Source organism: Condylura cristata, unplaced genomic scaffold, assembly GCF_000260355.1.
Source record: "Condylura cristata isolate star-nosed mole 26May11 unplaced genomic scaffold, ConCri1.0 scaffold00006, whole genome shotgun sequence".
Taxonomy (NCBI): Eukaryota; Metazoa; Chordata; class Mammalia; order Eulipotyphla; family Talpidae; genus Condylura; species Condylura cristata.
The window spans coordinates 8,250,057-8,266,796 of record NW_004567107.1 but is presented as its reverse complement, the minus strand read 5'-3'; the positions used below and the strand labels follow the sequence as shown (position 1 = coordinate 8,266,796).

Below are 16,740 nucleotides of genomic sequence, written 5' to 3'. Positions count from 1 at the left end.
TTAGGATGCAGCACTGCAAGCTAACCACAGCCACTTCAGTGCGAGTTTGATCCCCCACCCCGGAGGTGATCCACAGGGCGCAGCAGACACCCCCCTCATTGCTCCCCTAAGCAGTGTACTTTGTCGATTTGCCTGTTCTGTTCCCGGCACTGTCTCTAGAGAATCCTCTCACCACCCCTGCACCTCTGCACCCCAGTTCTGTATGCATAAATAAGTAAATCTTAAAAAAAAAATGGAAAGCTCACATGATCTAGCAGTATCACCACCATTTATTCCAAAGTATGAAAATTCTAATATCAAAAGATTTAAGTATGCCTAAGTATAGGACTGTCAACAATTGCCAAGTCATGGAACCAAGCTAAATGCCCTTCAAAGAAAGAATGGATAACAAAATTGCGGAATATGTATTGTGTGGAATACTACACAACCATGAAAAAGATGAAAGAGTGACGTGTGGTACAAAGGACCTAGAGATGATTATGTTAAGTGAAATACATCAGAAATAGAAAGACAAATATTGGTTGGTTTCATGTATCTGTGGAATGTAAATAACAGCAAAAAAATACATGGGCAGAATACAGTAGGAACAAATCACGAGCTCTGAAGGAATTTAATGTTTATAAGAGGAAAGGTAAAAAGGGGAGGCAGAGTGGGTGTGGGCAAGGTGGAGGGTAAGTGAAAGTACACATATGAAAGAGCAAAATGTAAACCCCCAATTCAAAACAAATTAAACTTAAAAATTCCATATAATCATGTCAGGAAGATTCTGCCTTAGATGCACCAGAGACAAAAATTCCAATTCTTCTCATTCGCTTCAGTAAAAGGCTGATCTCTGAGTTTCCCACAAAAGTCTCTGTATATTTGGGGTTCACATTTGGCTGAAAATAATGGTCTTACTACAAAGGGTTAATCAATGGGGAGCTCAGTTGCTATCTCACACCTCAAGAGATCAGAAGTGACGGCTGCTGGTATTAGGTCCTCGCTGCGATGAAGTCAGGCATGGCATAAATCTCCTTACACTTTTTTTTTAATATGATAAAATATTTGGACCTAATGAAAACAGTTCAAGATTATAAAAAGAGGGAGACAGGGTGGGTAGCAAGACATGTTTACATCTTTTCACTGACCTCCTATAAAATTCCAACGATAACAAGCCACTAATTATCTGAGATTTGAAGAAACCTGTCACCCCGGAATCCTGAGTATCTTCCATCTCTAGTCTTCTCCCAAGACTTCCTCCTTAATGAGTTCCCTAAGGTGGTGGGTGGAAAGTCTCCCGTCTCCTTGGGGTGACATGTGAAGGCAATCATCTCCTTTCAGGTCCCCACTCTTCCTCATCATGTGAGTAAATCTGCAGGTGTAGCAGGTATGGTGGAAGCAAGTGTGCCCTGGATGTCTTAGGCTACACTGAGAGCTTCCTTCTTGAAGGAAAGGCAGAGAAATGTCTGAGACGACAGTCACACATACATCTCTCGGGGAGGTGTGAGCCCATCAGCCCCCACACCAAGCCGGGTCCTTACCCCCTTGCTGGAATAAGAGCTCTGGCCACCTCCCGGCCAGTGCTCCTCCCTGAACCACCAAGGCCAGTGAGGCTGAGGAGAAGATGCCTGGACTCTCCAGTGACCCTAGAAGTCACTATCCCTCTTCTGCATAAGTAGCTGTGATGTTCAGTCCCATATTATACCCAAAGCCTACACATCCTAGAGTGTTGGACACAGAGAGATCATTTAACAGGGCAAAATCTGAGCATTGCTGAATCCAGAAAGCAGGCCAAGTGCCGAAACTCCCAGCGACATCATCTCCACACTCCTGCTCCTCCTTCTTCATTTACATATCGCAAGTTGGCCTTGTAACCCGTGGGTAAGGTCTGCACGTGGGCTGATGCTGACAGGTAGAACCCGACTTCTGCTACCCCAGTCTGGACTCTGGTGAGCCCCACAGCCAGGAAAGTTCCAGATTTATGGACTCATCCTGACCTCTGGGCATCTTCAGAGCAACAGGGTTTATAAAGTGGCACCTGAGATTAGTAATGGGAAGAAAATTGCTGGGGAGGTCTGACTTGTCCTAGCACTTCTGCTAACAATAGTTTCTGCCTCTGAGTAGATCTCTCCCTTGGAACCTCAGATTCTCCCCTCATGTTGTTTTCAACTCTACCTTCATAACACTTCTTATGCAAGAAGTCAGTATGTAAAACACAGAGGTAGCAGAAACCCTCCAGGTAAAGAGAACAGGACAAGGATTGCCCGCAGCCTGCAGCTTGACCTTCTCCTCCTCACCTTTCCTGACTGCCCAAGTCCCACAGCAAGCAAAGCTCAGTTTGGAAAGCTGGAAACTGGATACGTTCTGGTCGGTACTAATGCCACCTTTTCCCTTATTTCAGTAGCCTCTAAGCATTTTCCACTGGCATTATGTCTGTTCTTGCACCAAAAGCCACACTTTTTATTATCGTGTTTAATTTCTACTAAAAGAAGTGCCTTCTATTTACTCTTCATTTTCAAGTTTGACTTCACTATTTCTCAATCTACTGTGGCATGAAAATTTGAGAATAAATTTCCAGGGGTCTCAACAATCCAACAAGCACTTTAATTGAGATTGAATGAAACACAGTTTAATATGGGAAATGACACCTTTACAACATAACTCATGCCATTCAAAAGAATTTCTCTCCATTTCTTCAGTGGTCTGTGTGCCCTTTCTGAAGACTTTCAAATGCCTCCACGTCCTCATTTCCTGTATTTGTAAACAGATTAACTCCTAGAGTTTTAGTTTTTCTACTGCAACAATGACTAGCATCTTATTTCTCATCTATATTCTAGTTGGTTGTTTCTACTGTTACTTAGAGAAGTGCTATTGATTTTTGTAAATTATTTATATGTTTTACATCATTGTTCATTTTTGTACAGTGTTGCTCTCTTGTCTCAGGTGTGGTCCCCAGGGTATTCCCACCGCCATTTCACCCATTCACCATCACCACAGTCCCTGTGCTCTCCCTGTCCTGGTTTATTAATATTGTTATCAGTAGTACTTCATTTTTACATCATTTGGTGCCTTTTTCCAACTTGGTTGTAATCCCCATGGGCTTCCCACCACCAAAACACCCGTGTGCCATCGCCGTAGTCCAGCGCACTTCTCCCCACCCCCCATTTTTAATCCCACCCCCACTCCACCCCCAGTAAAATGTCTCTGGGATATATTGTTCGTTGGTTTTCGTTTTATCCTTATTACAGTTGCTTCCCCCACCCCACCCCACCCCTGCCCCCGTGCCTTTATGCTCCTGCTATGAGTGAAACCATCCAGTATGTTTTTTTTCTTTTTTTGAGGAAACATTGGTTTGCACGCTGTTTGTGATCTAGAGGTGTGAGAGCGCCCCCTTCAGGTGTCGCCCCTCCGCACACCCACCGAGGCTTCCACAATACTCCACCAAACTCCACTCTAAACCCTCAAATTTGGTCTGTCCCCGGCTTCTCCATCCTCCACTCCTCCTCTGCTAGCCCCAGTTCCACTGTCAGATTTCTATGATGTGCTTTGGGTTTGGCTTTATATTGATTCCACCCAAAAGTGACGCCACCTTTCTGGTATTTGTCTTTCTCCTTCTGACGCGTTTCACGTGCGCCATCCATCCCGCCAGGTCCGCCCAGGCTGTCCCTTTGATTTTTTTAATGGACCACACGTATCCAACACCTCAGGGAATCAACTTCTTGGCTCTCGTGGTTTGTCAGTTGTTTTCTCCTGGGGGAAAAAAAAAATCCTATCTTCCTTAAATAATGAAAGTTTTATAATTTTCCTTCTTTTACAGGATTTCCAATACTGAATAATAAATATTTGAAGTAACAATGGATATCCTAATATTATTTCTTATCTTAAAGGAAATGCATCTACGGAGTGTTCATTTAGAGTGAGAGGTGTGTGTGTGTGTAGGGGTTGAGCGTGTATATACACACACACCTTATACCAAATTAGGAATACAAGATTCCTTCTATACCTACTTTGCTAACAGAGTTAAAAGTAGGCAAGTGTTGAACTTTGAAAAATTATATTGTTCTGCTTCAATTAAAACGCTCACAAAACGTCTTCTCCTTTAATTTATTAAGGTGGAGAAACGTATACTGATGGGTTTTTTTCTGATAATGAACCTTTTTCATTACTAAGACAAATCTTGCTTATTCATAATGCTTTATTTTAGTGCTATATTTATAAATTTAACTTTTGTATTATTTTAGGCTTTTGCATCTGTGTGTGTGTGTATATATATATGTGTGTGTGTGTGTGCATATATATATGAAGAAAATAAAATTATGCTCAATATATATATTTGTTTTCCTGGTTTTATAGTCAGTAATAAACTAATCTTACAAAATGAGTTTCTGGAACAACTTGCATAAAACAGAATTGATTATTCTAAACATTTGGTAGAATTCACCTTAAAACCATTTGGGCCCAAGACTTTTTAGAGAGGGAAGATATTTGACTACTATTTTCTAACTGTATTATAATGATTAGTTGATTCAAGTTCTTTCTGCACATCTTATATTTTTCTAGGAATTTATCCTAGAATTTAGTTCATAAGACTTTTCGTATTTTATTTTTAGATGTCTGAAATAATTTCTTCTTGGTCATTTTTCCATGCATTCTTTAGTTTCTTGATTGGCTTTGCCAAGGTCTGTATCATTTTTTTATAAGATATATGTATCAGTTACCTGTAATTGCTGTGAACAAATTACCACAAACTTGGGAGTTTAAAACAACAGCATATAGGGCCTCCCTGGCTGCACAGAGGTTAAAGTCTCAGAGCTATCAAGCTATTGATAGGCACTGCAGCAAGAGTTTGCTTCCCGGTCAGGGAGGTGACCCACATGGCACAGCAGACCTCTCCTCTCTCCCTGCTGCTCCCCTCAGCTGTGTATTTCAGTCAATCTGCCTGTTCTGCTCCCCACCCTGTGCCTGGTGAATTCTCTCACCCTCTGGCCTGTCTTGAATGCATACATAAAAATAATCTTAAAAAAACAAAAACAGGGCCCTCCCTGGTGGCACAGCGGGTTAAAGCACAGCACAAAAAAGCGTAAGCCACTTCCACATGAGTTCGATCCCCGCCTGCCCCGGAAGTGACCACATGGCGTGGCAGACCTCTCCTGACCCGCCCGCTGCTCCCCTCAGCAGTGTACTTCGTCGATCTGCCTGTTCTGCTCCCCACTCTGTCTCTGGTGAAGCCTCTCACCGCCCCTGAGCCTCTGGCCTGTACCCCCGTTCTGTATGCATAAATAAATAAAATCTATAAACTGTTATATTATTTAAAAAAATAAGAAGAAGACTTATGGTGGGTTTATGCAGTGCATAAACTAGAAGTTATCCCTCTACCACTTTGAAGACTCTAAGCCAAGACACAAACACCTAACATTCTTCCATATTACCTTTTTCTCACAGGAAATCACCAGGGTCACATCACCAAATTCCTCCTGCTGGGACTGACCAATAATCCCAAACAACAGGTGTGGCCCTTTGCCATCTTCCTGGCCATGTACCTAGTCAATGTGGTTGGCAACTCAGTGATCATTGCAGCCATCTGGGGGGACACAGGACTCGAAAACCCCCATGTACGTCTTCCTCTCCAGACTGTCCCTGGTGGACATCTGCTGCACCACTGTCCTCATGCCACGATGTTAGTGAACATGCTGACTCAGACAAAGACCATTCCCTTTTCCCAGTGCCTCACCCAGATGTATTTCTTTGTGGCCTTTGGGATCACGGACAGCTTCCTCTTGGCCGCCATGGCCATTGACCGCTATGTGGCCATCTGTGACCCTCTGCATTACACCGCCACCATGAGCCCCAGGCACTGTGTCCTGCTGGAGGCCGCCTCCTGGGCTGTCTCCCACCTCCACTTACTCACCCTCACACTTCTCATGGCCCACCTCTCCTTCTGTGGGCCCAACATCATCCACCACTTCTTTTGTGATGTTCAGCCCCTGTTAACGCTCTCCTGCTCTGACACGTCTGTCAATGAGCTGTTGGCCTTCACCGAGGGCTCCTTGGTGATCATGAGTCCCTTTATCTTCATTATTATTTCTTATGTCTACATTGCCCGGGCTGTTCTGCGGGTCCCTTCGGGAGGAAGTACAAGGTCTTTTCCACCTGTGGGTTCCACCTCACGGTTATGGCTCTGTTCTATGGGACCATAATATCGGTGTACATAGCCCTTCATCCGCCTACTCAGTGACAAAGGACCGTGTGGTCATGATCATCTACACAGTGGTCACCCCCCTGCTAAACTTTTTTATCTATAACTTGAGGCAGGTTATAGACATGAAGCAGGCCTTGAGAAAGCTAGCAGGGAAGGTTGAATAGCATAACTCCTGTATGATGCAGCTCTGCATTTACCCAATAAGAACTCTGAGATAGCTACTATGCAATCAGAACTGTACTCAGTGAAAACAGTGTAGAGATATCAACCACTGCTCCTAAATCCAAAATTAACCACAGTTCAGGAATGGAAAGGTGACAGCATCAATGGGAGGTTATTGCATTTCTGGTAAAAATAAATCGGGGCCCTCCCTGTGGCCCAGCGGGTTAAAGCACAACACGAAGAAGCTTAAGCCACTTCTACATGAGTTTGATCCCTGCCTGCCCTGGAGGTGACCACATGGCGCGGCAGACCTCTCCTGACCCGCCCGCTGCTCCCCTCAGCAGTGTACTTCGTCGATCTGCCTGTTCTGCACCCCACTCTGTCTCTGGTGAATCCTCTCACCCTCCGCATCTCTGGCCTGTACCCCAGTTCTGTACGAATAAATCTTTAAAAAAAAAAATCAAATGAGATTTGGCTATTGAAGTCTCTTTAACTGTCTACATAGCTCCCTTCATTTTCCTTTGCCTCTGGCTCATGTATGTTGCACACATAACCAGTGGAAAGCAATAGATGTTCTGATGCAGAGCAAGAAAAGTCTGCTGTAACCATATTTGTGGAATTTTACCTGTAAGATTCTGTTAGTCTTGTGGGTCAACTCACATGGAACATCAGTGAATCAATGTTTTATCGGGTGAGTTACAATCTTATGCATAAACCCCTTGGTCTGGTGAGTGGATTGTCTTGTTCCCTTCCAGACACCTCACAATCTCTCCAAAGCTGTTCATGTTTTTCAGAGGAGGCAGCTGCACTGGCACAGTAATAAAATCCTAAGCTGAGCCCTCCCTGGTGGTACAATGAGTTAAAACACAGCACTATGAGGTTGCCTCAGCACAACTTCAATCCCTGGCCAGGGAGCTGACCCACATGGCACAGCAGACCTCTCCTGTCTCACCCGCTGCTCCCCTCAGCAGTGTACTTCCTGGATCTGCCTGTTCTGCTCCCCAATCTGTCTCTGGTGAATCCTCTTACCACCTCTGGCCTGTGCCCCAGTTCTATATGCATAAATAAATAAAATCTTGAAAAAAAAAAAACCTAAGCCTCTTAGTGAAAGAACCTCAGTTACAATTCAGCTGTACAAACTGTATGACTATGATAAAATCATCAAATCTCTCCATGATTCCTTTGCTCGTCTATAAAAGAGACACAATAAATCATCTCACCATAAAAAATCTCACCATGTGCTTGTGGGTAGCAAATGGAAAAATTCCAAATCTACTGGTTTGTGGCTTTAAATAACTCACTTTAACATCTCTGAGCTTCTGTTTTCCCTAGCTCTAAAATTGTTCTGCATGGGCCAGAACCTCAGATCCACCACTTTCCAGCTCAATCTTCAGCAAGTACATGAGCCTCTCTGTGCCTTGGTTTCTCATATGCTAGGACTCCATGACACCCAGAGTTCTCAGACATGTTGTTCATCTTTTTAGTATTTGAAATACTGTCTTCATATAGCAAACACTCAATAAATTGTATGATTATCACAAGATTATATGACACTGTGTCTGTTGTTCCTTCCAAAATAACATTCTAAGTTGTATGATGGAATGGGACATAGTCATACATTCTCCTACTGAGTTCAGTCCAAATGTTTCCTGAAATTCACTATAAATTATTCTCCCTGTAGGACCCAGAAGTGTTGCCCATTTTCTTAGCCACCCCAGTGGGTCTTTCCAAAGGGTCCCCAGTAACAAAATGAGTCTCCTTCCTCCATCCCCTTCTCTTAACTCACCTTTATTCTTATAACTTTCAATTTCATTATCCAACAAAAGCTCCATGAAGAATGTTGTCCAGAACTTCTAATTTCAGAAATAAAAACTATAAACTATGGTCACAGGATGTGAAAAAGGCAATTAAAGAAAAGTTGTGCCAGGGGAGAATCTAACTTTACCCAGGATGAACTAAGGGAACTTGGTGGGGAAAGTGTCAGGTAAGTGTGATGACCTTCCTTCCTTGGGAGGATAAGAGAAGAGGTGGCAGAAGATTGAATGACCTTTAGAGTGGGCACTCCCCCCATTTCCATGCCCGCTAGAGGAGGGGCACGAAGAACAGTGCTCTTGGATCACTGGCTCAGACCTGTCACTGTAAAGTAAAGTGTTCCTGACACTGCAGGGCCTCAGGGTCCTATGGCCCAGTGGGGACAGCTGAGCGTTGGACATTTGCCCCATCTTGTCTCTAACTAGCAGAGCTGGGACTGGGCCTCAGGGGACACCCCATGTGAAAAGCCCACAGCTCCTCCCACCGCCTGTCCTGAGAACAGACTGCACATCTCTCAGCTGTGCTGCTGCTACAGGACGGGAGAAAACTGAGAGTCCACCAAATCCTCTTGGTGGCAACCAAACAGGGGAGGTGAACCCAACACTTGGTGATGGTGGCAGGATCTGAAGATGGTCAGGATTTCCAGGTAAGATATGAGGGAGTAGAGATGGGAGACACTGCACACACACACACACACACACACACACGCATACACACACCTTTTCCCTATTCCTCCTGTCCTGTCTCACTCACGGCCAAATACAACCTGCTCTATTAGCCACCATGTGGATATGAGAAGAGCCTCGGATGCTAGCTCATGAATTTCTCGAGAGCCCAGCCTAATGTCAGTTCAGGGCAGTCATTCCCAAATGGCCTGGCAGTGGCCAAGAACTGCCGTAGGTGCTGACCCAGTGTGTGTGAGCGCAATTCACCCTTGGCCCACTCCACCATGCGTGGCTTTCAGAATCGTTCCATGCTGCCTCCTACAGCTGACAGTTCAACAAGCCCTATTTCATCTTTGAACCTGAATATCAGAATGATTGGGATTGAGGTTCTGAGAAGTTACATCCTTTGATCAAGGTGGTAACACTGGGACTCGAACTTGGGTCTACATAAGTCAAAAAAGCTGTGTTCTCAGCAGTTAGAGCAATTCTGATCTAATGGATCTAGCAGATCTGTCATCTCCGATGACAATGATATAGACAACAGTGCAGCTTACAGCTCTGAATCTGAAACTTCACAATTGTCCAAGGCCAGCTTTTCACCAAGTGACAAGACGAAGTCCAGTCTTCCCGGGACAAAGGCAGTGTCCTGGAAATGGAACTTTTAGTTTCAAAAGGCAGAAAATCCTAGACAGACCCTGAGGAACAGCTGGCCACTCCAGAAAGCACCCTCACTTTGTTATTTCCAGGAAGAGAAAGGCTGACTATGAGGATAAGCTAATATTGGATGACATTTTTATGATCCAATCATTGTTCTAGTTCCAAACTATCCTACCTCAATTTATCATCCTAAAAATGTCATGAACAGTTGTTATCCTTTTTAAGCAGGTGCATAAACTGAGGCCAGAAAAACTGGCCAGACGTGTTCAAACATGGTCCACAGCGACTGGTGGCCAAATGAAGGTGGTAGGGCACAGAGGACCCTAATTTGTCACCGCATCAGTTTAATATCAGTCCAGACCAGCCCGTTGGCATACTCTGGCCTCTCTGCCATCCCAAAGCACAAGCTAAATATCTCTCATTTTGGATTTTATGCATCATAGGTCCTGGAAGGAAAAGAACCCTTTAACAAGTTGTGGCATTTTGATACCGTCAGCAGTCCTGTATGGGAGGTTTATGTCCACATCAAACAGATAAAGAAAATGAGGCTCACAGTAAGTAAATAATCTACCCAAAATATGCACTGAGGTCTAGAGGAGATCTGGGGTTCCATCATTTTCTGTCAGGACTCTTGGGTTCCATTTTATCTACCACTCTTAACCCTCATACATGATCAGGATGTATTGAACTGTGTCTAAAAAAATGAACATACCATTTTATATGATAACTATACTAAGTAGATACATAGTTGACAGTCTAAAAACTGAAGCTCAGAGGGGATTGGGGATGTGTAGAGAGGACTCACATCTAGTCATAGTGTGTCAAGACCAACTTTTCTAAGGACTAGTAATGTTGATGCTATTATGGTAACGAGAGCAGGACTTATTTGTAAAATACCTTTCAGTGTATACAGTTATCTTATTTGTATTTATTTGACAAAGAGGGAAGACACTGCCATCATACCCAGACTACCTGAATCCCAGTTATTAGTTATTCCTGTTTCTATAAAAAGAGGAAGAGAGAACTTTGTTAGTAATGTCCTAGTAAATGTATTTCCCAAGATATTCAAATTTCATACATCTATGAAATAAATTATTTTCCTATTTTAATGGGGGGAGATGTGGCCTAAGACAGGAATTTCTCCCAGTTTCTCCCCAGTTCAAATGCCTCTAAGAGCCTACAGGAAAAATCACCAGACAACACACAAGTCACCTCCAACAAGACCTGCCAGCATCTCTGACCACAGCGGTCATCTCTACCATGATTCCATGCCTCCCTCCCAGAGACACCAGTGTCTACCTGGGACCACTGCCAAGAACACAGAAAAAAGGAAAAAAAGGCTTTGATTGTTTTACTTTTTGGGTTTTCCTTTTCTTTGAGGCAAGAGTTTCCTCCAGTTACATTAATGGGAATTGGAAACCAAACTACCATCTCTGACTTCCTGCTCCTGGGCTTCTCTGAACACCCCAGACAGCAACCTGTTCTGTTTGTGCTCTTCCTGGGCATGTATTTGGTTACCATGTTGGGGAACCTGCTCATCATCGTGGCCATCGGCTCTGACCAGCACCTCCACACCCCCATGTACTTCTTCCTGGCCAACCTGTCCTTCACGGAGACAAGCTTCAGCTGCACCATTGTCCCCAAGGTGCTGGTCAACATTCAGACGCAGGACCATACCATCTCCTACGCTGGGTGCTTCGTGCAGATGTACTTCTTCATGGCCTTGACCCTGCTGGATGACTTCCTGCTGGCCGTGATGGCCTATGACCGCTACGTGGCCATCTGCCTTCCCCTCCACTACGCCACCATCATGCATCCCCAACGCTGCCTGCTGCTGGTCGCCGCATCCTGGCTCTGTGCCCACCTGCTGGCCTTCTCTCTCACTCTCCTCATGTCTCAGTTCTCCTTCTGTGCCTCCCGCTCCATCCCACACTTCTTCTGTGATGTCCCCCCGCTCCTCAAACTCGCCTGTTCAGACATCCACAATTTTCAGGTAACGATGTTAACTGAAGCCGTCCTCTCAGGCACAATCCCTCTCACCTGTGTCCTGGTGTCCTATGCCCACATCATCTGCACCATCCTCAGGATCCCCTCCACTGGCGGGAAGCACAAAGTCTTCTCTACCTGTGGCTCGCACCTATCAGTCCTCACTCTGTTCTATGGCACAATATTCCTAGTGTACTTCCAGCCCTCATCCTCCTACTCAGCAGACACTGGAGTGGTTGTATCTGTTATATACACGATGGTCACCCCCATGCTGAACCCCTTCATCTACAGTCTGCGGAACAGGGACATGAAGGGGGCTTTGTGGAGACTCTTTGGCTGGGGAAAATGTGCTCTCCATAAAGGGTCCTTTCCAGATTAGAAGCTCAGTTTCCTTGCAACCCCTTTTACCTATGTGTCCCCAGTTTTGGAGACGCTTAATTTAAGGCAGGGTGGATGCTCAGCATCAAAAGCAATTTAACAAGAGCCCTCCCTGTAGTGCAGTGAGTTAAAGCACAGCACTAAGAAGCTATCTGAGCCACTGTAGCAGGAGCTCGACCCCCAGCCCCAGAGGTGACCCATATGGTACATAGACCTCTCCTGACCTGCCGGCTGCTCCCCTTAGCTTGTATTTCAGTGAATCCCTGTGTTCAGCACTCTACTCTGTCTCTGGAGAATCCTCTTTCCCCCACACCTTGGACTGTAACCCAGTTCAGTATGCATAAATAAATAAAACTTTCTTTAAAAAAGCAATATAATGAGTGAAGAAAACATGGCTTGGCAGACAGAAAGAAACCAGCAGGCTCAGGACAGAACTGCAGCCTGGAGAGGGAGGGACCCGTACTCCCCATACGGGACTGGCCATGCCATAGCTGCCCAAGCTGATGCCAACCGGACAGCGGGAACCACCAAAGCAGCACACCAGACAAGACTAGATTAGAGTGGGGACTCAGCCCCTCAGGCCACAACAGGTCCCAGAACTCGAGGGACAGTGACAGGTAATCATCGAAGGGTAAAATGCTCCACTCTCTGACCGTTTCCAAACTCAACTTTCATAAAGATGAAGCTCCAAGTGGAAAAAGACGCACCACGAAGACACAACCAGCGGGGCTTAGTGGGGTTGACAATCCAGGAGAGAAACTGGACTGGCAGCGGAGAACTGCGAGCCCCAAGATGCGCCATTCAGATGAACTCCACAACGAGTAAGTGAACGCTCATTAGTTACTGAGACAAGATCTTGATTCTTTCGTTTCACCTCTGGCTTCCTTCATTTGCATCCTTTACAGAGCAATACATGCTTGCTATGGTAAACTTGTAGAGCATTTTCTTTAAGCAATTGTAATAAAGTAAACATGATAAACAAAGAACAACTGTATACCAGAGACATTTTATGGGGGGTCGAGTGGGGAATGGGCTCAAAACTGAGGTGGGAATAGCACACAGGACTACGGTGACCGCCCACGGGTGACTTGGTGGTGGGAAATCCATGGGCATACTAGCCAAGACAAAAAAAAATGCACAAAATGAAGAAGGATGCATAAATAAATAAATATATTTAAATTAAATAGATGTGTACAGTATGAACAAAAAGGAAATGGAAAAATACTCACTGTGGCCCATTTAAAAACAACCAGTAACTATTTGACATCATTTCCCTCCTGTGCCTTTTAACTGCTCTTTGCCTTTTTTGTCTCCATTGAGAAAAGACTGCAGGTACAAGTCCATGTACATTTTTGCTGAATCTTACAACATGATCTTACATTTCTGTCTTCCTGATATTTGGCTAAGAGGGTAAATATATCAGCCAAATATCAGCAAAGAGTGATCAAGGTTTGTATCAGCTCTCACCATTGCTGCAGGATGGCGGCTTCCTGAGCTCTCACCGTTGCAGACAGCATTAATAGGGGCATGTTTGAAAAAGCATAATTTCAATATTCACAACATGTGACTTGTCTGTTTTAATTTTCAGAAATAGACTATCTAAACAGAACATATTTAGGCTCTTTCTCTATGTTGCCAGGATGTCCAAAGGAGAATGCCCTTTTATTTACATCCTCGCTATATTTTCAAATTCCCACTTCATTCTCATGTTAATATGTTAGCTTTATTTGATTTGATTTTTTTGAAAGGGACAGTTTTCCTGAGCACATGTTCAAGTGTTCTAATTATGTTGTTAATTTTTTTTCATATAACTTTCCCATTAGCAACTGTGAATGTTTGAATTGTACAGGTTTTTCTCTACGAAATACATTCTCCGTCTTATGATAATACCAACTAACACTTCATCTCTCAGTGATGACTTTTATACAAGGAAGTTTTTATAAAGTTTATGATATCAAGACTTTGTAGCTTCTATTGCAGGAGCTATAGTTTGAAAATCCTCCCTAAAAAATCTTTACAAATAAATACTTTAAAAAATTTTTTCCAGTAGAACACATGACCTTTTTTTAAATAATAGCTTATTTTTACATCATTTTGTGCATTTTTCCATCACAGTTGTAATCCCCGTGGGCTTCACATCACCAAATCAACCATGTGTCATCATCATAGTCCAGTGCATTTCTCTCCCCTCACTGTTTTTTATCCCATTCCCCACTCCACCCCCATAAAATGTCTCTGGTATATAGCTGTTCATTGTTGTTACTATTTTCTCACCTGTTCCATTATACTCCTGCTATGAGTGAAACCATCGGTATTTTTCCTTTTCTTTTTGGCTTATTTCACTAAGCATGATATTTCCCATGTTGCTGCAAAAGGCACATGTTTATTTTTTCTTATCTGCTTAGTAATATTCCATTGGAACACATGCCTTTTTAATGTAACCCTGAATTATAACTTTGGAATGAAGTCACATAGATAAAGTTATTCTCATTCAATACATCTCCCTTGTATAACTCATTTCTCTCCATTTTCATTGTACAATTTATATTTGTTTTTTTTTGTTTTTTTTTGTTTTTTTTTAATTTTTAAAGATTTATTTGTGCATACAGAACTGGGGTACAGGCCAGAGGCTCAGGAGCGGTGAGAGGCTTCACCAGAGACAGAGTGGGGAGCAGAACAGGCAGATCAACGAAGTACACTGCTGAGGGGAGCAGCGGGCGGGTCAGGAGAGGTCTGCCGCGCCATGTGGTCGCCTCCGGGGCAGGCGGGAATCGAACTCATGCGGAAGTGGCTTTAGCTTCTCAGTGCTGTGCTTTAACCCGCTGCGCCACCAGGGAGGGCCTATATTTGTTTTTTTAAAGATTGATTTACTTATGCATACAAGAAGTGGGGTACAAGCCAGAGGTGCAGGAGTGAGAAGATTCACCAGAGACAGAGTGGGGAGCAGAACAGGCAGATGCACTGAAACACAGTGCTGACAGCAGGGAGACAGGAGAGGTCTGCTGTGCCATGCTCTGACCACTGCGCCACCAGGGAGGGCTGTACAATTTCTACTTATAACAAATGAAAATGCTGCGTGACTCAGAACAGGCACCCTAGAAAGAATGCTGGGTGCTGTCATGCCCAGTGCACCCTCTGGGCACTGTGAAAGGAGTGTCTTCACATTGAGAGAGTGTGTGACTCTATTCCTGGCTACCTGACACTTTGAAGCATCAATAACAAGTTCACTCAAAAAATGTGAAAATACATAAAGTGGGAAAATAACATAATTGAAATAGCTAAATCATAAAAATATATTGCCAAACAATAGACTTTAAGGCAAAAAAGCACTATTACTTATGTTATGTTATGTTGGGAGAATGAGATCTTTCACTTGCCAGGAAAAAAAGGACAGTTCTACTATTTTTCAATATGGAAAAGACACAAAACAAAAACAATAAGCTGTGGAGAAACTCACTATCATGGGAAACTATATCACCCTTCTAAAGGTAATCATGGATATAGTAGATTCTGAAAATCACGTAAATGTATAAAACACTTGGAAAGCACACTTAATCTAAAGGCAAACTTAACCTAAGGGACTCATGCACATACAGAGAGAAGGTTGTATTCCACACAGGTGCAGAATGAATCTTTTATAAAACCTTAAACAGTATTTGCAAAACTTGCTCAGACACTGAGCCATAAAGCAAACCTCAGTAAGAGTCAAAGGACTAAAATCACAAAGATCACATTCAATAAACTAGAATCATTCCAAATTATAACCCCCCCAGCCCAAACACACACACACACACATATTTGGGAAATTGGGAAACTCAGGAATAACCCAGGAGCCAAATCAGATATCATGAAAACCACTAGAGAATAGAGTCCTCTGGGTGAAAACCATGTAAAACATAATTTACAGGGAATGCTTTCTTTTGTGTACAAATGTAGAAAAGACCGTTATTTTGCAGAAACAGTCTGTGAAATAATAAGCTAAGAACCCACCTTAAGAAGCTATAAAAAAGAACAATTGTAATAAAGTAAAACTGATCATCAATGAACAACTATAAGCCAGGGACATCTACAGGGAAGGAGAGAGGAACAGGATCAAAACTGGAGCGGGAGGAGCGCTCGGGACTGTGGTGATGGCACATGGGTGAAGTGGTGGTGGGAGTCCATGGCAATTACACTGAGATGAAATAATGTACAAAGTGAGGAAAGATGTAAAAATAAATATAAAATATAAAGAAATATAAAAAAAAAAAAAACCACCAAGTTCAATCCAAGCAACATAAAAGAAGGGAAGAAAACAGGAGAGGGAAACAGACAAAAAGGATAAAGCTAAATCCCATTAATCAAGCTAACGAGCATTCTGTGAAATGATAACACGATTCTTTGATAAAATGTGTGGGGAAAACGGACAAATAAACAACAGCGTGAACGGAACCAGTAACGTCCCCTCTGTTCTCAAACAGCACATTGACAATGATGCTGCCTAAGCCCATTTAAAAACCTGGATGAAATAGAGAAGTTTCTAGACAAATGTAACAAATGTAGGTCTCTTGGAGGAGTGAAGGGGCCTGATCCAGACTTTCCAGAACCGGGACCCTGTGTGTGAGATGTTCGTGTTGAGCAGTGCAGGTGGCTACGCGGCCCACAGAGCCCAGCCCGCAGGAGCAGAAAGCCAGAGCAACAGCAGGGACTCCTGCAACGAGGAAACACCCTGCGGGAGCATCTACATGAAGTTCAAAAACAGGTACAAATGGCCCTCCCTGTGGCGCAGAGGGTTAAAGCACTGCACTGAGAAGCTAAAGCCACCTCAGCATGAGTTCGATCCCCGGCTGCCCCGGAGGTGACCACATGGCATGGCAGACCTCTCCTGACCCGCCCGCTGCTCCCCTCAGCAGTGTACTTCGT

The 16,740-nt window shown here is 43.8% G+C and overlaps 2 protein-coding genes and 1 pseudogene across 2 annotated transcripts in view; all 3 read left to right on the top strand.

Moving 5' to 3' along the window:
• Positions 1 to 362: 362 nt before the first annotated feature.
• LOC101623860 lies at positions 363 to 6,342 on the top strand (annotated as a pseudogene).
• A 4,537-nt stretch (positions 6,343 to 10,879) lies between these two features.
• On the top strand, positions 10,880 to 11,839 carry LOC101623620 (olfactory receptor 1J4-like). Its single transcript, XM_004677913.1, has one exon. It carries the CDS (start codon positions 10,880 to 10,882, stop codon positions 11,837 to 11,839), a length of 960 nt encoding a protein of 319 aa, XP_004677970.1.
• Positions 11,840 to 12,474: 635 nt separating this feature from the next.
• The window catches only part of LOC101623399 (olfactory receptor 1361-like), an 11,485-nt gene continuing 7,219 nt past the window's right edge, over positions 12,475 to 16,740 (top strand). Inside the window, exons 1-2 of the mRNA XM_004677912.2 lie at positions 12,475 to 12,659; positions 16,460 to 16,579. Coding sequence (XP_004677969.2) covers positions 12,475 to 12,659; positions 16,460 to 16,579 — 305 coding nt within the window. The remainder of the gene's footprint in view (positions 12,660 to 16,459; positions 16,580 to 16,740) is intronic.